The 22,567-nt window shown below is 61.0% G+C and overlaps 7 protein-coding genes across 7 annotated transcripts; all 7 read right to left on the bottom strand.

Annotated features, from left to right (window-relative positions):
• Positions 1-101: 101 nt before the first annotated feature.
• On the bottom strand, positions 102-2,609 carry LMJF_21_1270 (conserved hypothetical protein; the record flags this gene model as incomplete). The annotated part of the gene is made up of 1 exon (XM_001683027.1): positions 102-2,609. The coding sequence occupies one exon, from the start codon at positions 2,607-2,609 to the stop codon at positions 102-104; it is 2,508 nt and encodes an 835-aa protein (XP_001683079.1).
• A 3,972-nt stretch (positions 2,610-6,581) lies between these two features.
• Positions 6,582-7,913, bottom strand: LMJF_21_1280 (conserved hypothetical protein; the record flags this gene model as incomplete). Its single annotated transcript, XM_001683028.1, has 1 exon — positions 6,582-7,913. One exon carries the CDS (start codon positions 7,911-7,913, stop codon positions 6,582-6,584), a length of 1,332 nt encoding a protein of 443 aa, XP_001683080.1.
• A 2,393-nt stretch (positions 7,914-10,306) lies between these two features.
• LMJF_21_1290 (putative R-SNARE protein) lies at positions 10,307-11,080 on the bottom strand (the record flags this gene model as incomplete). Its single annotated transcript, XM_001683029.1, has 1 exon — positions 10,307-11,080. One exon carries the CDS (start codon positions 11,078-11,080, stop codon positions 10,307-10,309), a length of 774 nt encoding a protein of 257 aa, XP_001683081.1.
• Positions 11,081-12,123: 1,043 nt separating this feature from the next.
• Positions 12,124-12,945, bottom strand: LMJF_21_1295 (conserved hypothetical protein; the record flags this gene model as incomplete). The annotated part of the gene is made up of 1 exon (XM_001683030.1): positions 12,124-12,945. The coding sequence occupies one exon, from the start codon at positions 12,943-12,945 to the stop codon at positions 12,124-12,126; it is 822 nt and encodes a 273-aa protein (XP_001683082.1).
• A 3,287-nt stretch (positions 12,946-16,232) lies between these two features.
• On the bottom strand, positions 16,233-17,984 carry LMJF_21_1300 (conserved hypothetical protein; the record flags this gene model as incomplete). The annotated part of the gene is made up of 1 exon (XM_001683031.1): positions 16,233-17,984. One exon carries the CDS (start codon positions 17,982-17,984, stop codon positions 16,233-16,235), a length of 1,752 nt encoding a protein of 583 aa, XP_001683083.1.
• Positions 17,985-19,351: 1,367 nt separating this feature from the next.
• Positions 19,352-20,428, bottom strand: LMJF_21_1310 (conserved hypothetical protein; the record flags this gene model as incomplete). The annotated part of the gene is made up of 1 exon (XM_001683032.1): positions 19,352-20,428. One exon carries the CDS (start codon positions 20,426-20,428, stop codon positions 19,352-19,354), a length of 1,077 nt encoding a protein of 358 aa, XP_001683084.1.
• Positions 20,429-21,074: 646 nt separating this feature from the next.
• Positions 21,075-21,560, bottom strand: LMJF_21_1320 (conserved hypothetical protein; the record flags this gene model as incomplete). The annotated part of the gene is made up of 1 exon (XM_001683033.1): positions 21,075-21,560. The coding sequence occupies one exon, from the start codon at positions 21,558-21,560 to the stop codon at positions 21,075-21,077; it is 486 nt and encodes a 161-aa protein (XP_001683085.1).
• Between the last annotated feature and the right edge of the window lie 1,007 nt (positions 21,561-22,567).

Consider the following 22,567-nt stretch of genomic DNA (forward strand, 5'->3'; position numbering starts at 1 on the left):
TCTCCCATGCCCGCTGATGCTCTTCTTCTCTTTTCTCCGGCCCGCTACCATCACCTGGTGCCGTTGTCAGTGACGAAATGCGCGGAGCGCACGACAGAACCTCAGCGAGTCCTCTTCGATGCCAATGCCTCCTGCCGCGCGGCCTTGAGCTTGTCACGCAGCCAGTCAGCCGTCTTCTTGTCAACGCCTAAGTCACGAAGTGCCACGTACATGTACGTGACGAGGCTAGGACGGGCTGACAGCAGATGCGAGTTGTTGTAGGAGCTCGGACCTTGGCCAGCCGAGGTATAGATACTCTCTTTGCCGAGGTGCTCCTCTCCGGCCGCTGCGGCAGACGAGGCCACTGCTCCTGCGGCATGGCTGCCGTTCGCGCCTCGGCCGTGATGGTGGTCGCGTGAGCCAGCGCCGTTCGCCCCAGCGGGGCTCTCGTTCTTCTCTGCGCTCGCCCGTTCCTGCGGCTCTAGCATGAGGGCGTCACAGAAGAGGATTCGATGGTAATCCCACCCGCACTTTTCGAGCTCCGCGATGGCTTCGATCACGTGTTCCGACGAGTCCCGCTTCGCCGTCAACTTTGTGGCCACTTTAGGGTTCACCGTCTTGTCGGAGAGAGCCAGGGACGCAGCGAAGAGGCCGATACCGAGGTCGAGTGGTCCGGTCTTCGTGCCCACAATGACGGCAAAGTAGGAGAACCACTTCTCCGTTCCGCTGAGGTCGGCGCGGAAGGTCACATGGTAGGCGTAGAACATCTCCAGCACGCGTCGCACCAGGAGGTGCGCGCGGTCGCGCCATCGGTTGTCGATGTAGTAGTAGCCGAGCGCGTGGAGAAAACGGCAGTCCACGGGGCTCATGGTGCCGTGAGAGGCCATACAGCCCTCGAAGAAGGCGTCGGCGGCGCTGGCGACGATCTCCATGTGCGGCACCTGCCCTTCGTATTGGGCCGACAGCGCCTGCAGGACGCTGTTGTCTGGGTAGGAGCCGTAGGACTTGAGTACCTCGAGAATGTACGTGCCCTCCTCGGAGCTGTCTGCGAAGTACGGATCGCGCTGCCGCGGGCGTGGGCGGCGGCCTTTCTCCGCCTCCGGCTCCCCACCGCGGGAGCGCGTTGGCGCGCCTGGCAGCCCCTCGAGCTCCTCGTTGACGGCGCTCTTCCCCTCTCCCTCCAACAGCTCCTCGTTGGCGGGGTCAGGGCCGAGGTCAAACCCGTTCGCCGCGGGGTGCCCCTTGGAGTTGCCACCACCTTCCACATGCGATGCGGCGCGCACGCCGTCAGAGACAGGACCAGGCCGGTATGCTAGTGATTCGCTGAAGGGCAACACCAGGTAGTGGCGCGGGGTCGTGCTGCGGCAGTAGTGCCGCAGCAGGGCGGACATGATGTAGGTGTCCCCTTCCAGAGATGTCCCCTCCACCTCGGCGCGGTGCAGCACCTTCAGAGCCTCCAGGAGCGACGCCTTGGGCTTGCGCTCCGCCAGCTCCTCGATGCGCTGCGCAAAGTACGAACGTTCGTCTCGCCGCCGCGATGCAGTAGAGGCGGTGGAGGTCGAGGCGGCGGCACTCGTGTGCACAGGTGCCACGCCAGCGCCCCCAGACGCCAGTGGCGAGCGAGGTGGCGGCGGCGACGGCGAGTGGGCCTGTGTCGCGCTAGTGGCGTTTGCCATGTTCTTGAGCACCGTGGTGAAGTGCAGCTTGGCGTACTCCATGCGAGACTGCTTGCACAGGATTCGCAGCGTGGACTCCTCGGGTGCAATGCCGTAGTCCAGCATCAGGTCATACGCGTCCAGCACCGCGTTCGCGTCCGTGAGATTGTTGAACAGCATCGCAAACGGCCTCACAGACAGCGGGATGACGCCGGCGGCGGTGACGCTCTCAAACACGTCCGCGGCCGCCTCACCCTTCATGAAGCGCAGGTAGATGCGCTCCAGCTGCTCTGCGGCGGCCAGTGAGAGTGGAATGCTGCGCTGCTTCAGGTACTCAATGAATTTTACCAGTGCGGCGACGTCCGGTGGAGGGTGCTTCATTAGCGCCGCACAGACAACATACTGCGTTGACAGCTCCGAGGCGTCCATCACCGTGATGTCCAGCAGGTGTACGGCGCTCATAGTGTCTTGCAGCATCGCGCGCAAGTAGTCGGAGCAGCGCTCGAACAACCGCTCAAAGTCGTTCACGATCTCTTCATGATGCTCCTGCTCGTCAGGCACCTGACGCATCGACGCCAGCAGCACCTGGCCCCAGGCATCCTCAATCTGCTGCTCGAGCAGGTACAGCTGGTAGGTGTCGTCAGAGACTGTGGACGGCTTCGGAAGGCTGTAGTTGCCATTGACGCCGATCGCGCGCCCCTGCGGCGTTGTCAGCCGCCATGTTAAGAAGTCGGGGCCCAAGACGTTCCGCGACTGCCCCAGCAAGTCGAGCTCGCGCATCTCTTCGCGGCACTCCACCGCCATCGCGGCGACCTCCTCCACAGCGGAGGTGGCCATCAACATATCAAACTGCTGCAGCACCATCGTGTATTCACCCTTGCGGAAGGGTCCGCTGATGTTACCAGTGATTCGATGCACATCCTTCGCCAGCGCGGCAAGGTGCGGGTTGGCTGGCGCAGGCCCGCCGTATGCCATCCCCGGGTGCGCGTGAGACTCAGACAAAAGGCGGTGCAAGCGGTTAGGAAAGGATGAGGGACACACGCACGCACGCATTCACTATGTGAGTATGTGTGTGCGTGTCAGCGTGTGCGTAGGCACCCGTCAAGCACGTAGGCCTCTTGGAAAGACCAGGGACGAGACGGAAAAGGGAGAGAGGAGCGGCTTGATTGCCCTCACGCCTGTGTACGATTGCGTACCGGTGCGTGCGTCGACCTCTTCCGTTTTCCGTCCCCTCGCGGAGGCAACGTGTTTCCGTCTGGTATGTGTGTGTGTGTGGGGGGGGGGGGAAGATACGGTGCAGGGAGAGAAACAAGGAAAGAAGGACGCAAAAAGCTGTGTCTCTCTCGTCCACACCTCGACGCCCCTACACACGCTCCGAAACCCACTCTCCCAAACAGCGATGAAAAGAAATATGACGTCCTCGTGCACTGCCTCTGTGCGTGTGCGTGTGCGTGCACAGATCGGTGCCTTGGTGTCTCGTCGTCCTACGCGTGGGCAGGGTAGCTGTTCCTGACGATGCTTTCGCCCTGCGCGCACAGTCCCCGCCACACACAAGCACAGAGACAGTTGTGAGAAAGGAAGACGCGGCTGCACAGGTGCCCTAAAAGCTTGCAACAGCGCACTGCTGTGTGCTTGCGTTCTTGCGAGACGAACCTTGTCGGGTTCGTATACGCGATCACTGCCCCAAGTCCCTCTCCCAAAAGAGCTCCGTGCGATGCGCGCGCGTTCCTGTTTCAGCAGCACTTTCTCCGCCCTCTCTCTCTCTCTCTTCGATGCCTGCGCTCGACTGGCCTCGGCGAGCGCTGCACGCCAGCAGCTTGAGGGGCGAAGAGCGCCTCTTGGCAAGTACTCAGCGAGAAAGAGACGTGCACTGGAGCAGGCGTAGGAGAAAAACCCTCCCCGTGAGCTGTAACGCTGGGTGTGGAGGTCGTGGTCGTGAGGGGGGCACCGGCACCGGCCGAAGCCACAGCCAGCGAACAAACAATAAGCGGCAGAGAGGGAGGGGGTGGGTGGGCGAGCGCAGGCGGTAGAGGAGGAGAACGAGCAGCGTCACAAGAACCGCCCGCGTCCCGCACACGAAGAGAAAGATGCCAATCGCCACTTCTTCGAAGGGCGACAACAACCAACCCAAGTACACACCCCAGCGTCCGCGAGGCGGCCACGCCGCAGAAACACCCAGAAATTAGGCCGTCCGCAGGCTATCCAAGGTGCGACACGGGCGGGAGGGGGAGGAAGAGAAAGGTGTATGCGTGTGTGTGTGTGTGTTTGGGGGGGGGGGGAGGTTGACGGAGGCGAAACCAGAAAAGGAAAACGTAAGATATAGAGGGACGAGAAGGAGGAGGGGTGTATGTACGCGTGTGTGCCTGTCTGTGTGCACCGCAAGCGACAGCGACAAGACGAGATACTCCACGGACGCACAAGCACCAAGTCCACCGCGTCGATGCTAAAACAAGCAACGCGCAATAACAACAACAAAAGGGAGAGACAAGAACAACGACACAGATAACGGCGCACGTGCGTTTGTGTCAGGGGAGCGCGTCGTGGTGTAAGCCGTGAGCGATGCCGCCTATGCCTCGTATTTTGCCTGTGTACGTGTGTAACACTCTCGCCGGAACCCGTACAGAGAGAAACAGTCAAGCTTCAAGAGGGTGATGGTGGCGATGATATATGTTGGAAAAACGAAAAGAGATCTAACCGAAGCACCCCTCACCTGTTGGACATACGCGTGCGCGTCGAGGAGCAGCTCAACGACAAATCGGGGTGATTGGGGGAGAGCGGGGGGGTGGGGGGGGGGGGCTGCTTGGTCCTCGCAGCCAAGTGAAGGCGCGCGCAAAACTGGTGAGAAGGAGTACTTCTTGTGCGGAAGCACTCGAAGGCGTGGGCCCGGGGAGAGAGACGGATGCGCAGGCGACTTGGTGACGGTTAACACTTGCGTGGGTGGGAGGGAGCAGCGAAGGACGTTTTTGGTACGACGCCGAGACGTGCACGACCCTCGGGCAGCGAAAAAAAAATGAAAACAGCTGCACACACGCGTGCACTCACAGACACGCACGTGCTGCCAAGACACCGCCAAGTAGACCACTGAAACACGAAAGACGTACGTCTAAAGCGCTTGACGAGTGAGACTGCGGGTGAAAGCAGGTAGACACACACACACACACACATACACACACACACACAGACGCACGCACGCACCTACGAGTGCTGGATACGGCGTTCGACCAGCTGGCCGAACGTAGCACAAACCTTAGCGATGCCTCGATGAAGAATATGAGGGGAAGGAGTAGGAGGGATGGGGAGAGGAGGGGCTCGTGGATGGGCCGAGAGAGAGAGAGATAAAGAGACAGGTACACAGGAAACGCGATCTTCGCAAGGCGAGCACGCCTGCAGTGGTTGTATAGTCGCCGGTAGTTCGCCCTGGCTGTGCTCTGTGATGGCTGTGAAAACGGGGGCTGGGGGTGTGTGGTGTGTGTGTGTGTGTGAGGGGGAAGTAGCGGCTACTCTTGCTCGATTTATGTTACGTGCAAAAGGGCTTTGGTTGGCCGTTGGCGCGGTGGTGGCACTGAGCGTGACGGTGTCGAGGGAGGGGATTTAGTGAGCGAGCGAGCAAGACAGAGACGAGCAGCGGAGCAGGTCGCTTGGGTGGGTGCACGCGACGATGGACACGAGAACAGAAGCGCGTAGAAGAGGCAGAACTGAATGAAAGAGAGCGATGGCGTGGGTCGGGGTGGTGTTGACGGCGGCGGTGGTGATAGTAGTTTTTCTTTGTTTAAGAATCCTGCGAAGGCGCGAGCATGTAAGGTGCATGGATGCGTATACGTGTGTGGGGCGTCACGCAGGAGTAGAAGCGAGAAACACAGCCACGAGAAAGGAAGCGAATGTGGCCGGCGGTTATTCCGCGATGGCACAGGGGAGAGGGAGAGTTACGCATACGACGTGTACAACGCCAAAGGGGAGCAGGGGGGAGAACGGAAGCGACGCAGGGCGAAGATGGCGCCGACTGCGAACCTCACCCATGAAGATCGCAGCTGGAAGGGTGTGGACGAGATGGGAAAGGGGGCGGGCAGGACAGTGCTACGACGCATGCACGTCCGCATGAGAGCTCGGGTAGCTTCACGGCAGTGAGAGGGTGGGAGGACGAGGGGGAGCGGACATACACACACACACACACACACACACACAGACACCGCACACCGCTGCCAAAGGATACGCTTCTTCCCGCTGCGACACTCCTCCCCCTCCTCGGCAGCCTCCGAGACAACCGCCCAGTTTGTGTGACAGGAGACCAATATGACGCGCAAGCGCAGTTCGTGCAGAGGGAGAGACCGCGGTTGTGATGGCCCGCACACACACACGCGCATTCAGACGCGGTGGACGCAGGCGACGCACCCAACAACGGACGGAAGAAAGGGAGAGCGCGCGCCTGCTGATGACAGCGCACGCAACACTGAGCCACAGAGGCGTACACGTGTGTAGCTGGGTAGGCGACACAGCGGTGATGCGGTGCAGAAAAAGCGAACGCGAAAGTAATGATAAAGAATGCCGCTCACGCACGCACGCACATGCAATGTGGGTATTGCTTCTCTGACTCTCGCTCGTCGTGTGTAGGGGGGGGGGCGTTGCGCGTGCCTCATACCAGACAAGATGCGGCGATGGGTGGGTGGCAATGTGCCCGCCCAAGAGACACCGCCGTTTGCGCTCCATGTACATCGGGTCTATTGATTTTCTGTGCACCGTCATCGCCCATTCACCCCACCACAGCCACCGCCATCTTCCACAACTCTAACAAGACGTCCACCATGCGACGAGGGGGGGGGCGAGGGCGGGGTGCCAAACGGTGCATCGGAGAATGGCACATGTCCGGCCATAGGGCAAAGCGTGGCCTGCGAAAAGGGGCGGGACTGCAAGCCACGCACGAGTCCGCTCCCTGCCCTCCTTGCCTGCTTGCTATCCGTCTGAGCCAACACTGCTGGATATCGGTGTTAGATCAGCGCACGGGTCGAGATCCTTCAGCAAGGCGTCGAACGACGCATCGAGGCGGGTGTCGTCGCCAGCGTAGCTGATGATCCCTTGCTCCTCCCGATAGTCGACACCGATGGCTCCCTCGACGCCCCACGCCACCGCCCCGTGCGGCGGACCAAATAGAGACCCCAGTGTAGCCCTGGACTGGGCGTGCTCCGCCGCAGAGGCGCGGCCGAACATGCTAGCCGCGCCATCACCGCGGCCACTACTGCCTGCTTCGGGATCGGCACCCGTATCAGTCATTATCGACTGATCAAGCCGGGCACGCGTGCGGTAGGGCACGTACTCGAGGCACGCGCTGTTCGCGCAGAAGAGCGTCGTGGCAGGTGCAGCGGCGGGTGCCGTTATCTCACCAAACCGCATCACACCCAGGCACCCATTGCAGTGGCGGCAATGCACGAGGAAGCGCAGCCCGCCCGCCACCACATCGAGCTCCGCAGCGCCCCCTACTTTGCCGAGCGATTTGACGGCTGGGAAACTCGGTGACGAAGAGCGCTGCTCACGCGACTGCGGCGGCGCTACGCCTTTCACGGTTGGCGTGCAGACGCGGAGCTCCACGCCGTTCATATGCAGGGCATCGAACACTGCGATACCGCGAAGAGAGCAAGATGCCGGTATCACTTGATGAGATGGTTCGCAGACCGGTGTGCCACACCGCACGCACGCGTAGAAGCCGTTGGTGCGCTGCTGGCTCTCGCGGTGCACAAACATATCGGGCAGCACGGATGCTTTTGCCTTCGGCGCTGGCAAGAGGTCAGCAGGGCTTGCGTAGGCTTGCGCCCACAGATGGCTGGTGTAGGGTGCCTCCAGCGTCACGCCCTCGAGCAACGACCAGACCAGGCCCGGAAGCTCTTCTTCAGTTTTCCAGTTCTGCCTGTTGGTGAAGAAGTGCTCGTCCATGTCATGCAGAGCATACGGAAGATCAACGCTAGCCCCATGCTGCTGCGCCGATGACGCCGGGCAACCGGTACTCGGTAGTGCGGGTGCCGAACACTCGGCGGCGGCATTGTTTGCCGCGATGCTCAGAGATGTGCCCGACGACGTGTGTCGCTGTCCACTGCGCTCCGAGTGGGCGGGTTGCCGTGTTGGGGCCCCGTGTATGGCAGCCGTTCCTGAAACGCGAGATTCGCCACGTTGCGTGCGGCCGCTGCCTAGTGCGCCACCACCGCTGCGCTGTAATGCAAGCGCACGTGGCTTTGGGCGGCCTTGCGGGGCCGTGGAGGACGCTGCAACAGAGGGCCTCGACGGCACGTCCATGGCGCCCTCTCTGCGCTGCGGTGTGAGGCGCCTTGTTGCAGCGAAACCGGGGGTGCGCTGCGGGTCCCCCGACAAGGGCCGCGCACCCCTGCTGTAGTCTAACATGACCTCACCACCACTGTTCCCTGATGCGCTGCCTCGGCTAGCTGGTGCCGTCTCTGCAAACAACCGCCGCACTGAAGCTGCTGCGATGGCTCTCTTCGGCGACGCGGCTGGCGCGTGATGTGGCGCTGGGTGGTCTACCTGCGATACAGGTGGTAGACGGCACTGGCCATCCTGGCGCTGCTTGCTGCTACTGCGAGCGCCTGCTGCGGCGCTGACGGTCGAGGAAGACGGGGAAAGCACCGACGAGGAGGGTGGTGGTGGGTGTCGCGCAGGCCGCGTGGACTTCACCTGGTGATGCGGGTCTGTGCGCAGCGACGGCGGGAGAGGGGCAAGTCGACGTCCAGCCGCTACGTTGCGCCTCGGCGGCGGTGACGGGCCACTCGGCAGATCGTACGAAGAAGACGCGTAAGACATTGGCACGAACATCACCGCCGAGTACGAAGAAGCGGCTGCACTGCGGTGGAGGGAAAGAAGAGGCAGCGGAGACCGAGTATATGGAAGGAGGGCTGTTAATCAGGAGCGGCGGTGGCCATGGACTGGGGGAATGAGTACACGGCAGCATACAAGACAGCACACACCCGAAAAACAGGAGGAGGGGGGGACCGCCTTGCAAGACGAAGCTGGCGAGGCTTACGCCGCAGCAGGATCGAGGCGGAGAAAGAGACACCCGCCTACACAACCGTCACAGTAGTGGAGACCTTCTCGTTCTCCGAGAAGGGGGTACCTCGACGATCTGCTCAGTTCCACGCACGTGAGGCACTCGGCCGCGCGTGCACACGCGCAGGCACAGAGGAAGAGGAGGGCGAGGAGAGAGGGAGAGCGGCAACAAGAGAAAGAGTAAGAAGAGAAGTGGAAGCAGGGCGAGCTCGAACCGTGCAGAGTGCAGCGGCAGCAGCCAAGCAAGAAGGAGCTGCGCTCTGTTTCGTCCGAGAGACCATGGCGCCCGAGGGTGGCAACAACATTGCTCCCTCCTCTCTTTCCCTCCAAGAGATGCACCACAGCGACTAGCTCAGCAGCTCACAGAGGAAGACGCGAAGAAGACAGCATCTTCGCTCTCATTGGCGTATGCCCACCTCTCTCCCCACGTACGTTGCTGTTTTGTTGTCAGCTTGTCTCCGTCGTCTGTTAAGTTGAAAAAGGGGGGGGGAGGTGGATGGGGGAGGGAAGGGGAGGAGGAGGAGGGGCAGAGCCGGCGACACGTGACCCCCCCTCCCCCTCCCTCCCCCATCCACCGCCATTTTCCAGGAACGCGACATGAGGATAACTGGAAGAAGCACAGGGGTGAACAAGACAGAAGGAGAGGGGCGGGGGCCGAGAGAGACGGGAGACAGGACACAGCATTTGGCGACAGACGCACACGCGCAGGACTCCCGAGCACGTGCATGACGCAGGAAAAGCAGCCACGATACATGGCCGGGACTGTGTAGGTGTGTGCGAGAAGGAGGACGCGGGACAGCACGTGCAAAAAAAAAGGTCACCAGACGATGACATCAACATCACAAAGCAGAGAAAGAGGGCTGCAGTCACTGCGCACGCAACGGATCGACAGAGTAGAGATGCGGAGGGGTGGGCCGGGATGGGTGACGGGCAGACGTTCATGACGCACACCTAAAAAGAGAGAGAGAGCGAGAAAACGGAGGCGCAGCAGTGAGGGCAACACAGCACGCGAACGCCGAGTAGAAGAGCACCGCAGGCAGACATGGCAGGAGAACAATACAACCGAAGCGAAGGGGTCAACATCATGTGACGTAGAGTTGAAAGAGGGGGACGGGAGGGGGGAGGGGCAGAGCACCAAACACACACATACACACAGAGACTCCAAATACGGGCGTTCGGGTTAGTGCGATGGAGGCAGCGGCTGCAGTGAGGGACGAAGAGCGCGGCAGAGGACCGAGGCGAAGCGACTCGGGAGTGCGCCTTTCCCAATCGGCAAGGGACACACACACACACGCACACACACACACACAGTCACACATACACACACAGTCACACATACACATACACGCACACACACATACACAGTCACACATACACACACAGAAATGAGAGTGTGACAGTCGTGAAAGGCGAAATACTCGCAGGCAGGCCCTGATACTGCTGTGCTTCATTGCCCCCTCCTCTCTCTCGGCACAGCAATCCCTCGTACATGTCGGGAGAGGGGGAGGGGCCAGCCGCATACCTTCATCTTGCGCCCGTACATGCGTTCCGCCCCCTCCTTCCTCCCTATCTCTCTGCCCCTCGCTCCCTCGCTCAAACAGCGAAGCAAAGGAAAGAGACCGTTCCACCGGCTACTTCGGTGCCGAGCTCGGAGCTTGCGTTGTCACCGTCTTCTTGTTGCCGTTGCCAGCAAAGAACGTGAAGTAGAGCAATAAGAGCATGAAGCTCACAGCGCCCACCAGGATAATGCGCCCCTTCATCGAGCTCCACCACATCTGGTTGCGCAGATCACGGCTGCTGCGCTGGAAGCCCTCTGCTTGAAACTGCAGATCATCGGTGGCCTGCACAATGTCGTCAATGCGCTGCCCGCGCTGAATAACACGCTCGACGTTGTCCAGCGCCATGTTCTTTACTTCATCGACGGCTAGCTTCACCTTCTTCACCTTGTTCTCCGCTGAGCCCGCGGCGGCGCCGCTGCTGTACTTCATCAGTAGGTCGCGCGCCGGCCGCACAAAAACGTCCGCCAGCTTTGGATTCAGCGTTGACGGGGGCTCCACAAACATCTTCTTGAAGAGAGCCGCCAGCTCGTCCAGCGCGGCGTGCCCGTCTCGGCGGCTGACTGCCTTGGCACCGATAATGCCGTAACCAAAAGCATCATCCGTCATGAGGTGGTAGGACAAGGTCACCTCCTGTTTCGGGTCTTTGTCGGCTGTCACGTTGAGGAACGCAGAGGTGCGGAAGTGCGGGGCGCTGCAACGGCTGACGAGGTCCGCCCATGCGGTGCTTGGAATCGTGAAGCCGTCCATGGGCGCGCTAGGCGTCTTGCAGAGCATCACGCGATCCACCAGGCGCACCACGACGGCTCCGTAGAGCGCGTGAGACTCCTCGTTCACGTTGCTCGCCATGGTGGTGACGCACGTGGAACAGGCACACAGAGAAGGGCAAAACGAGATGCAGGTCTGAGGTGCGGGAGGGCGTGCGGCGAGCTGTAGAGAGAGGGGGGAGTGCCTGTCTGTTTATGTATGGGAGGAGAGAGAGGGGGGAGGAAGGGTAGAAGGAGAAAGCAGGAGGGCCGCGGAGTCGGTAGGGAGGCGGGGCGAGGAAGTGCTTCAGATCCGATCAGTAGAGAAAAGGGCCGGTAGTGGAACGCGAAGAGCTTGGCTTGATGAGGCTGAGAACACAGACGTCATGGCGCGTGGGGCAAAAACACACGTGAGCGGGTGCGAGTGTGCGCCATACACGTGCCCACGAAAGTGGAAAGCGACGAAGAACCGAAAACACAGAGCAGAGAAAGATGAGAGCGAGATGACAAGGATGGCAGAAGACCGTGCTGGCGTGGGAAGCCACGAGCAATGACATCCGAAGTGAGGATGCCCATCATGCGAGCGCCCGTCAAGGCAAGAAGCCGCTATGGATGCGCGTGCTCGCGTCCAAAGAAACCCTGCGGATGTCGACCTCGCGGCGAAAACGCGGTGCTGATGTGGGCGACCTCTCTCGCCGCATGTGCGGCCTTTGACCGTGTCGTCCTCCAACAGGAGGACAGGGGAAAAGACGGTGCAGCACAGTCCTGTAGCATTTTGGGTGGGTTAGAGGGAGACGGAGGGCAAACACCCTCACCACCAGCAATGCCCACGGCCAACACCTTCACCCCCCTCCCCGCTCACCACAGAAATCGTCTCGGTTTCTCTCATCGTTGTCGTCATTGTAGCGATGGCTGCTAATGAGCTTCACTGTCCACAGACCTGCGTGTCGCGTGCACCGCTTCACAACAGCCCCCGCCTTCGTGTGTATCACTGCTTGATTGGCGCAGCCTGGGAATTCGTAAGTCTCCCCTGTTGTCGTCGTCGTGGGTTGTGCGGTGAGCGTGCATGCGCGTGTCTGCGTCGATGCACTGTGAACCGTCCAATGCAGCACGCGCGGACACAGGCACGCACGCCCGCGCACGCCTTCACTCAAACACGAAGGGAGATCGACACAGCGGGCATGAGTAGTGTCCCAGAGTAATCCAGCGGAGAATGCAGGACTCGTGAAAGCGATGACCGCAGTACACCTCTCGCACTGTTTTCGCGTCCTTCGTTGCCTCGGCCGTGTCGTCGTGTGCCAGTGGTCGGGCTGCATCGGCAGATGCTGCAGCGTCCGAGGGAGGCACAGAGGGCGGCGAGGAAGGTGCTTGAGATTGCAATGGCGGCGACTCGGATGCCGTCGCCGGCTTCTCGCGGCCAGCGGTGGGCAACTCGGAAAGCGACGGGGCTGAGCTCGGCACGCTTTCGGGTGCAGCGCGCACCACTGACGTCTGAAACAGCGGCTCCAGGCAGATGGGGCACTCCTTCACCTCTGGCGCAGGCGGGGATGGGCTCCCAGCAGTATCCGCGCCGTCAGTGTCACCATGGCTGGTGGAGGCGGTGGCAGTGACTGGAGAGGATAGGGGCAGCTGCACAACGTCAAAGGTAGAAATCACTTCCTCAGGCGAAAAGGGGGGACAGCCTTGTGCGTGCCACTCACGTGCAGCGGTGCTGGCAGGGGTGGTGTCACTGAGCAGGTCCACCAGCCCTGGCAAGTTAGAGAGATCCATCGCAGCGGCCATGACGGCGGACACCGTCGCTGGAACACCAGAGAAGACATCCGCCACGCCTGCATTGCCACCTACCGCAGTGCCGTCTGCGTCGCCGACGTTGATGACGACCGTATGTACGTGCATGTGCGGGGCTGTCGTGTCCGCAGTACTATTGCCGCTACCGGCAGCGGAGGACGGGAAGCCCGATGGAAACATTATGTGCACAACATATATATGAAGACGTGGAAGACCGTGGTGGAGGTGAGGGGAATGCTGTGTGCGTTGCGTGTGTGTGCGGAGAAGACGCGCGCACAAGCGCCCACAGAGCAATAAAAGGCAGAAAGAAAGATCACACACAAGAAGGGCAGGCTGCGCGTGTGTTGACAGAAACACACTGGTTGTCGACGTGTGTTCGCTGGTGTGTGTGTGTGTGTGTGTACGAGAGGGAGGAAGAAGTAAGCGGACGACGGGTGATGAGATAGACAAGCAGAGACGTGGCAAAGAAGAGCGTCATGCAGCTGACAAAACAACGCACCTCTTCCGAAAAAAACGCGAAACGGGCGGATTCGTTGAAGGGAGGTGTTCCAAACACGGTGCACGATAGAGGCACGAGCAACGCAGAAAGGACGTGTCGCCAACACCGTCACACACGACACTCGCCTTCCCTCGCGTCTCGTGTGCACGCCGGCGCACTTTACTCTGGAGACGGAGATCTGTTTTCGCTTCCGTTTTTTTCGGAACGATGATGCTTGCTTCCGCGGAGTCTAGCAAGGGAAGCAGAGGACAGGGCGCGCAGGAATGCACAGCACAGACCGAATCCATGTGCAGGACAGGAGGAAAGCACGGAAAAACAAAAAAAAAAGACGTTGCGCTCCAGGACTCGTAGCAAAGATGCTCGATGAGGCGGTGGATTGGTGCGACTTGTCTTCGAACTGTTCGTTCCATGGAGGAATGGCGGGCGGGAGGGGAGGGGCGGAGTTGGCGAGAGGAGCCGGTGAAAGGTGGCAGCACTCATCCCTAGTGAGGGAATAAGGAGGCCGAAGAACAAGGCGCGGGAGCGCCTACCTGTGTCGCACTCCCTTTCACAACAGCCAGGCCGTGTCTGCTGCAGTGCTTCTTGTTTTCGCTTGCCTGTTTTCCTGCATTGACGTCATTCTTATTGCCTACGCACGTGCACTTCTCTAGCCGATTCCGGCAAGGGGAGGGAGGGGGGCGGGGCGCGTCGCAGCGGTGTGGCTGCGATTCGCATGCCCGTCCACCTCTCTTGTCCTTTCCGCGATCTACCCATGAACAAGGCTCGTGGTGCGGAGCAGCTATGCTCGACAAGAGCAGCGGCCATCGCGCGTCGCAGCGGTCGCTGGCCCGAACGCGCGCACACGCGACAAGACGACACATCGCCGAAAACGCAAAAAAGAAAGACAGAGAGACCGACGGCCAAGCGCGCACGCGCCACGGAAGATGGACGCAGCACTGATGATGATGAGAGCGCGAAGGTGTAGGTGCGCGTTGAGCCATGGACACACCGTCCGACGCCCCCCTTCCTCCCTCCCCTCCCCTCCCGAAAACGAAAAGACACAGTGGTAGCGTTGACGAAAAAGAAAAGAAGATTTGCTGCTTCTCCCTTCCGCGCAGCAGTGACAGTGATGCGCCTCGTGCGCGAGCCCCTTGAAGAAAAGGGTGGACCTCACAGACAACCCCCACGAATTGGGGAATGCGTGTGCGCATGCGTGGCTCTCTTTCTGTCTTCTTGGCGCCAAGGCTGAGGAGGTTGTCGATGCTCGCACGAGTGTCACCGGCAAACGTAGTTCGAGGGGACGGGGCTACGGCTCGCCACCAAGTGCCCGTCACACACTGGTGGGAAGCACGAATCGCACAGATCCAGACATCGAGAAGGGACTGTGTGTAGAGACGAGAGGGGCATGGCTGATGACAGCCACGCTATCGAAAAGTAGCGTACATCCGCGTTTCTTCTCTCCAACATGCGGCCGCTTCTCTGCCACACAACCTGGGGTCCAAGCGCCCCACGCCGCCACCCGCGGCCCTGTCACACAGGCCCCCACCTCGCGTGGGGGCCATGGCAGCCGTCGACACACGCCGACCCAGCAAGGCGCCGACGCAGTCCCCTGAGAGCACGGCCCCTGCCTCACACTCCGCCCCGCACACCACCCACCCATCCGCCCGCTGCGCAGGTGGCGTCGACGCAGCTCCATGCAGGACCTGACCGACAGCATCCGTAGCGCTGAATCGCTCGGACCTCGCTGCGTTGCGGGCACCGGGCCCTGCCACCACCACCAGGAGTGGTTCGGCACTGGGAAGGGTTGGGTGGGGGCTGCTGGGCTGCCTCCCTCACACACGCAGGGAGTCGGGAGTGGGGGAAGGGAGGGGGTGGTGGTGCGGTGGTACTGGACCCTGTGATACCACGCACTGAGCGGCGGGTGTCTGTGTGCTCCCCCCACCTGTCATCATCTGGGACCGTACATTCGACGGGAAGATGACCACATACAGCGCAGGCCACCTGCATACACTTGTGTCATTGTGTGTGCTCGAGACAGTCACGCATCGGCAGTCGTATTGTGACTGGTGCTCCTGTTGCTGCATGCACCGAATCCACGAGTGTTCGGCGGGGGTAGTGGGGGGGGGGCGGGGGCGGGCAGGCCGTGGAGACCCTGCTGCACTCCTCGCATACATCTGCGTCGTGACACTTGACGCTCACCAGTGCCCATCGTCCCCACTCTCTGCCTTGTTAGCTACAGATGTCCTCTCCGTTTGAAATTTTAGCGCCACAGGGTAGGACGTGAGCTTGGATGGGTGGCAGCTGTCGCGTAGAACGATGCTGTCAGTAGATGTACAGAGTTGCAGCGGGTATCCTCGTCACGGAAGGTGCCCCGCCTCAGCTATCCTCCCGCAGACATCATCGACGACATACAACAGACGGAAAAAAAGAAGAGAGGTGTCTCCTTTACCGGCATCTGCGAGCGCTTACGCACGTCACGAGGGCGCGTGAACCCTCGCAGGGGTGGTCTGTGTGTGTCTGTGTGTGTGTGGTAGGCAGACGACGTCCGCGCCGCTACGGAATGCAGCACAGAGCCCACCACGACTGCAGATCAAGCGGAATCACGCCTTTCAATCTATATCTATGTAGATATACATCGATGTACACAACGCGTACACCACCGCAGCGCGGCGATGGCGCCTCTGCGCGTGATGCGTACGACACAGCAGAGAAAGAGGGGTGAGCGGAGGGTGGGTGTGGGTGGAGGATTCGTTCGTTGGTAGGGTGGTTGGGCAGCGAAACGGCGCACAGGACCCGCCTCTATCCTTCTCTCCGCGTAGTTGATTTTCATCTTCCTTACCGAAACAGACGGACACAAACTCGTTAACACACACACACACACACGCAGCACGCAGGCTTAGAGAGGTGTCCGAGGGTTGGGGCGACGCTGGCGAGAGGGCAAACTCTGCGCTCTCCTCCGTTTCTCCGTCCGCATTGCCGACAGCGTCCTCTACGCCGCGGCGGCCAAGACACCGAGCTGCTGCAGCATCTCCACGAGCGCGACATCCCCTGCAGCCACCAACTTCGCTGTGGCTGCCTCCTGCACCAAGACATGTACGTCCTTCTCCAAGGCAAAGCCGCCCTGGTGCTGCATCTTGGCGACTAACTGCGCCTGCACGAGCTCGGCCTTTTCCTGCTTTGCCAGTGTATCGTTGAACTGCAGGCGGCGCTGCTGCTGAAGCTTGTCAAGGGCGGCCTCCTTGTTGCTGAGTGCACTGCGCGAATCCTGCGCCTCCGCCGTGTACGCCGGGACACCGTCAATCGTCAGCTTCGCGTACACCTGCGTTTCTGTGACGTTCGTGGCTTGCCCGCCCGGGCCGCTGGCGCGCGCTGTCTCGTAAGCGACGCTGCACCGCTTCGCGTTCCGCACCAGGGCCGCAGAAACGAACGGGTGCGCGCTTGTCACCGTGAATGCAGCGGCGGGAGTCACGGCGCCGGCGTCACTGCTTTCCGCTCGCGCCATCCTTCGGGCCAGGCTCGCTGCAAATGCGTAGCCGAACGGCCCCGGTGCGCTGGAAAAGGGCAAGGCGTCTGATGCCGCGGTCACGTGCGCCCGACCCCGCTCTCCCGCGATCATCTCCACCTCAAAGCCAACGCTAGAAAAATACGTGCTCAACGCCGCCGCATCGCCTGTGAATGTGACGACTGCGTCGTAGTTCGAGTGAGGCACGTTGCTCATTACGTAGCGTCGCACCACCGCCACGTATGCAGCAGCAGCCGCAGCGTGATCGTGCGCTGCCGCCTCCCAGGCCGCCTGCTGGCGCTTGTGGTATTTGGTCTGTAGCTCCGCAAAGGCTTTCTCGGTTGCCTCCTGACTCGCCTCAGTTGCTGCCGCGGCGGCGTCCGTGCTACCCACGTCCTCGCCCTTGGCACCAGTACAAAGTCGGCTAACGTTGCTGCAGGCAAGCGAGAACTGCAGCAGCGGATCGCGGCGACGCATGCGGTCAAGCTTTCGCTGCAGGGAGCGCAGTGCATCCTCGCGCTCGTGCAGCAGCTGCTGCAGAGCAACGTACGTGGTCGTGCCCGGAGCGGTGCTTGCCTGCGCAGCCGTCTTCAGCTGCTCCACCTCGGCCTTGAGCTGCTTGTTGGACTGGGTCAACTGCCTTACGCTCTTGCTGCTGTCTCGCAGCTCCATGTTCTCGGAGGTGAGCAGCATTACCTCCTGCTCCACCTTGGCTAGCTTGCTCCGTAGGCTCGCCTCACGCGTGGCCAGATCCTTGTGTTCCCGCTGCAGTCCCTCCAGCGTGGACTGGACTTGGTAGTACTTGTCACGGTACTCGTTCTTGCGACTTCGGATGGTGCGGAGCTCTTGAAAGAGGGCCTCGATCTCCGGGCCGAGGTTCACCTTCCTCAGCTCGTCCAACGAGGGGCCGCCACTGCTACCGCTTCCATTCAAGCGCTTGGAGCTCAACCCGGCTGCGTTACTAAAGAGGTCCCGTCGGGGAGACGACGCCGCAGACGCTGCGGCGCCCGTGGAGGATGCGCTGGCCGGTGCAGCATTTGCCGACGTCGTGGTGGTGGAGAGAGAGGACGGCGGTGGGGCCTGCTGCTGCATCTTCATGAGCTGCTCTAGCACCTTGGTGCTGCTCTGCGCCAGCTTGCCGAAGCCAGGGATCTTGCTCATCATCTTCTGCATCTCCATCGCCTGCTTCATCATCTGCTCTTGCTTCTCTTTGGGTTGACTGTTGAAGAGCTGCTGCATGGTCTGAAGCTTCTGCAGGTCAAACCCGGGAGGGAAGCCGGGCGGCACGCCAGCGCTCGGGTTCTGACTGGAGCTGCCGCTTGTGTTGCTTGCGCTGCCACCAGTCTTCGTCGCAGAGGAGGCGCCGGTGCCACCCGCGCTGCCCCACTGCTTGCCGAAATTGCCAAAGAAGGCGCGACGAGTGGCGAGGAGAGCGACGGAGACGGCGGCGCAGCTCGACGTGTGTGGTGGCGCCGTGGCGAGCACACAAAGCCGCAGCTCCGGCACTGATGTATTGCGGCGCAGCATCGTGTGCGCGAGTAGCGGATACGCGCTAAGATGATTACGAAGGGCGATACACACCGGCGCACATGCACCGAGATACGGGGAAAGGAGATGAATAGATGGGTGGGCTGGGGGGTGGGCTGGAAACACTGCCGCACTTGAGTAGGTGTGTGGGTGTGCTTGTCTGCGTGTGTATATATGTGTGTGTGTGTGTGTGTGCCCATGCAGCAGGGCAGGCAGCGCGTATATAGCTCGAAGACAGGGGCGAAACAGCGACCACCGCGGCAGCACACGCACGGCAACGAAATTGACCGCCACGGTGCAGGGCTTCGGTGTAGAAGACTACGCAACTGCGCCAGAGGTGAGAAGATGGGGAAGCAAAAAGCAGAACAAAGCAGGACCGCAACATGAAATGGGAGGTGTGTGTGTGTGTGTGTATGGTGAGAGACGTGGCCGGCGAGCACGGGCAACGGGGTGGCGGAGAAGAAGGGAAGGGGACGCAGCGCACAAGAACGTTGACCTACTTGAACGTGTCTGCGCTGTAACAAGCGAAGGCAATAATGCGAGGGAGGGAGCGGAAGGACCGGGGTGCGCTGCGAAAGGTGTCGTGACACGGGCAGGCACGCAATCACGCACCTCCTTATTCTCTGCACACACACACATACACACACACACACACACACACAGGAGCACGAGAAGGGATGAGGAGGGGATGCACGTATGGCCGCGTTCACATCGGCTGCAGGTAAGAGGTAAGCAAGCCGATGAGCCCACAGTGCTTTTTTTTTGTTAATTACTCGTCTGTGCTGTGGTTGCTGTGTTGTGCGTAAGCCGGTTAAGAGTCTCTCTCTCTCTCTCTGTGTGTGTGTGTGTGTGACAGCGGAAGGCCAGGGGGGAGGGGGGGGGGGTGAGGGCGGCAGGACAGGAGCCCCTACTCACCTATCTTTCCTGTCCATGCTGCTTGCAAGTCATGCAGAGATAGAGAGACCAGTGCGCTGCTTGGGAGTTAAAGTTAGACAGCACAACTCGACAGGGGACAACAGAAAGGCTTTCCCTTCACACACACATTCTCGCGGGGAAACAACAAGAGCGAAGCCGTCATCTCAGGTGGAAGACGTCTCCGCCTCGTCCATTGTGACCGCCGCCAAGTCGGGTACTAGGCCCCACTCCTTTTTGGCCTCCATCAAGCTCTTCGGGTACACGGTCGGGTCGTCACGGCTCTCTGTCCACGCCGCAAGCCCAGGCGCGCCGCTACCCATGTAGCGCGGGTCTAGTCCGACGTCGTCACCGTCCATGCACCAGACAGCCTCTGCCATGAGGCGCCAGCAGTTCGTCTGGTTTGTTAAGAAGGACTGCATCGTGTACACGGTCGTCAGCAGCAGGTCTCCAGCCTCCAAGGCGGAGGATATGAACGGGTTGACGTCAACAATGATGGAGGCCCCGGTCGTCTCATCCGTGCCTGGCAGCTTGCCAAGCGGCGAAAGCTCCGCTGGGTTCTCGGTGTAGCAGCCGTCCCCGCGGATCGAGTCGCCCTCCACCTCCCACTGTCCGTAGGTTCTGCGCAGCTGCGCGTACGTGGCGTGGCTGTTGCTGCTTCGCACCAGCAGCGGTGTGCCCATATGGAGTGGGGTGTCGTGCAGAGGCACTATGGCCACGAGGGCGAGTTTCGTGCCGCGGTTCAGAAAAACGCTTGGCATGCGAAAGCCGAAGGACTCGCCAGGGGCGCCGAGGTGCAGCGTCTGTAGCGTTGTTGCCTGGACAGCGCCCCCGAAGACTTGACGCACCGTCGCCATCACACTCGTGCCACTCACCGCGTTGCGAATGGTGTCAGTGTGGTGGATATTCGGCGGCGGCAGCTCGCCGCCGCTGGTGGACGGGTACGGCACACCCATCGCGAAGCCGTTCAGCTCCGCCTGCCGCGCGCGGTCCTCGTCAAGGGTAAGCCCGCACTCGCGCATCTGAGTCGCCAGGTCGTCGAGCGCGGCGTTCACCACATCACGCGGCACAGTGTTCTTGAAGTAGAGGTAGCCATCCTGGTCGAGCCGGTAGCGCAGCTTTGCCGGGTCGTAGAAGATGTCGTTGGAGGGAAGTAGTGGTAGTAGCGCCGTGCCGAGGGCGAGTCGCCCGGTGCCTACCGGGTACGACAGCTTCCCATGTAGCAGAACGCGGACACAGCGCATACCTTCGCACGTGCGCCGCAGTTTCGTGTGTGCGTGTGTGTGTGTGTGTGTGCGTGGTAGAATGTGCGCAGAGGCGTCGAGGGCCCGAGGCGGCAGAGTAGCGATGCAAAGAGTGACGAAGAAAGCGAACACACAGCTTCAAGAGAGCCCTCCATGCGATCACTCACACAGTTCCCCTCCCTCACCCCTCCCCCCCCCCCATAACGGCGGCACTTGTACGCACGCAGGGTTGTGCACCCCGTCATCCTCACGCACGGGAAAGACAGAGAACAGGGGCAGTCCAGAGGAGCAGAGACAAGAGCGAGAGAGATGAGGCAACGTGATGTATTCTCTTCCGTGAGTGTCAACGATTTATTTGGCACCGGCCCGCTTCTTCCAGGTTCACAAGCGAAAGCTTCAACAGAGACGCTTGCTGCGACAAGACGAGCGCACACACGCACACGTACACACCAACAGCAAGGCAGACACCTGACGCACATGCACGCCCAGAGTACGAAGGCCCAACGTACTCACCGGCCCTCCAGCACTTCAGCGCTGCACTCTTGCCGAGCACAAATACCGCCAGGCTCGCGTACGAGTCAGGCGATGAGTGTCTGTGCAGAGCTGCCATCATGGTGCTGCTATAGCCCAGAGGCCTTGAGTGGGGTTACGTGCAGTCCACCACGGAGATGAAGGCACCGCTGTAGAGCTGGCGGAAGGTCTGCTCTCCCTCGGTGCGGATGCCACTCAGGTCGGAACGCAGTAGGATGCTCATGCCACGGCTCTCGTCATGCAGCACCAGCTTCTTGCCCTCGCGGTGCTCCTCCACGAAGGAGTTCAGGATATTGCGGTCCTTGTCGTACTCCGTCCAGCGACGGCGAACCGTGCCGCTGCTAACCCCCACAGCATGGGCGCCGATGCAGTTGTCGCATTGAAAGCTGCCGTCCTCGTACTTCCACGCAATCATAGAATTGGGCCCGCGCGTGATGCAGTCTTTGGCGTGCACGACGGTAAACAGCGATCCCGCCACGCAGACCGCCAATATCACTGCCAGCACGAACAGCGACATCGAGGACACACTAGTCGGCGGACGTGCACGGCAGCCACTCAAGTTGGGCTGCCGCCGCAGGAAGGTGCAGCGAGGGAGGCGCATCGCGCACCAAACAGAGGCGGGGGAAGAAGGGAGTAGGTGATACGTAGCGAGCAGAAGATGACTTCTTTGTTCCACACTATTAAGACGACAACAGCGTACGCGTGCGCGCTGTATACAGCGCACGTGCAAGCTCCTTCACCGTTTATGTGGAAGCGAGCGGGCTGGCCAGAAAGAAAGAGAGCGAGAGAGAGAGAAGCTCCACTGACATAGGGGAGCGTGTGTATGCAGGTATACGCGTAACCCATGAGGTGAGTGGGGGGAAGGCAGCGGGAGGGGTGACGGTGGTGGTGATACTGATGAGGAGGGAGGCAGATACGAGAACGCGTGCGTCAGCGGTGAAATGAATCACCGACAACAGTACCGAGGACGGCGGGGCGGGGGACCACTGCGCTACCGCTACTGCTGCACCTCTGTGACAACGAACGTGCCTGTTCACACGACCACGCACAAAGATAACAGTGGTGGTGTTGGTGGTAGAGTATGGAAGGAGAAGTGCACGGACGCGAGGGGGCTGTCGTGATCACCCACGCCGCCCTCGCCTAGAGGCCCTTGCGCATTGATTCCTTCACCACCCCAAAGCCGACAGCCATCGCAAGCAGAGGTCCTTCAGTGACGCCCCGTCCCCACAAGGAAGCACAGGAGTTCGACATTTCGAGCGCCTTCCTCCCTTCCATCTGCTGTCGGCTCACCGGGCTAGCGTGTGAGCCGTCTTGACGGCGGCAGACAGAGGGAAAGACAAGAACAGCAGCCATATCCGCGTCTCAAGCCCGTGTGCTCTTCGCAAACCTGGCCTCGACTCTTCGGCGCATGCATCGCATTCTTTCTTCACCTGAAAAGGATTTCTGATGACGAGGGGGGGGGAGCACACAGACACCCGCCGCTCAGTGCGTGGTATCACAGGGTCCAGTACCACCGCACCACCACCCCCTCCCTTCCCCCACTCCCGACTCCCTGCGTGTGTGAGGGAGGCAGCCCAGCAGCCCCCACCCAACCCTTCCCAGTGCCGA

The sequence above is a fragment of the Leishmania major genome, chromosome 21, assembly GCF_000002725.2.
Source record: "Leishmania major strain Friedlin complete genome, chromosome 21".
Taxonomy (NCBI): domain Eukaryota; phylum Euglenozoa; class Kinetoplastea; order Trypanosomatida; family Trypanosomatidae; genus Leishmania; species Leishmania major.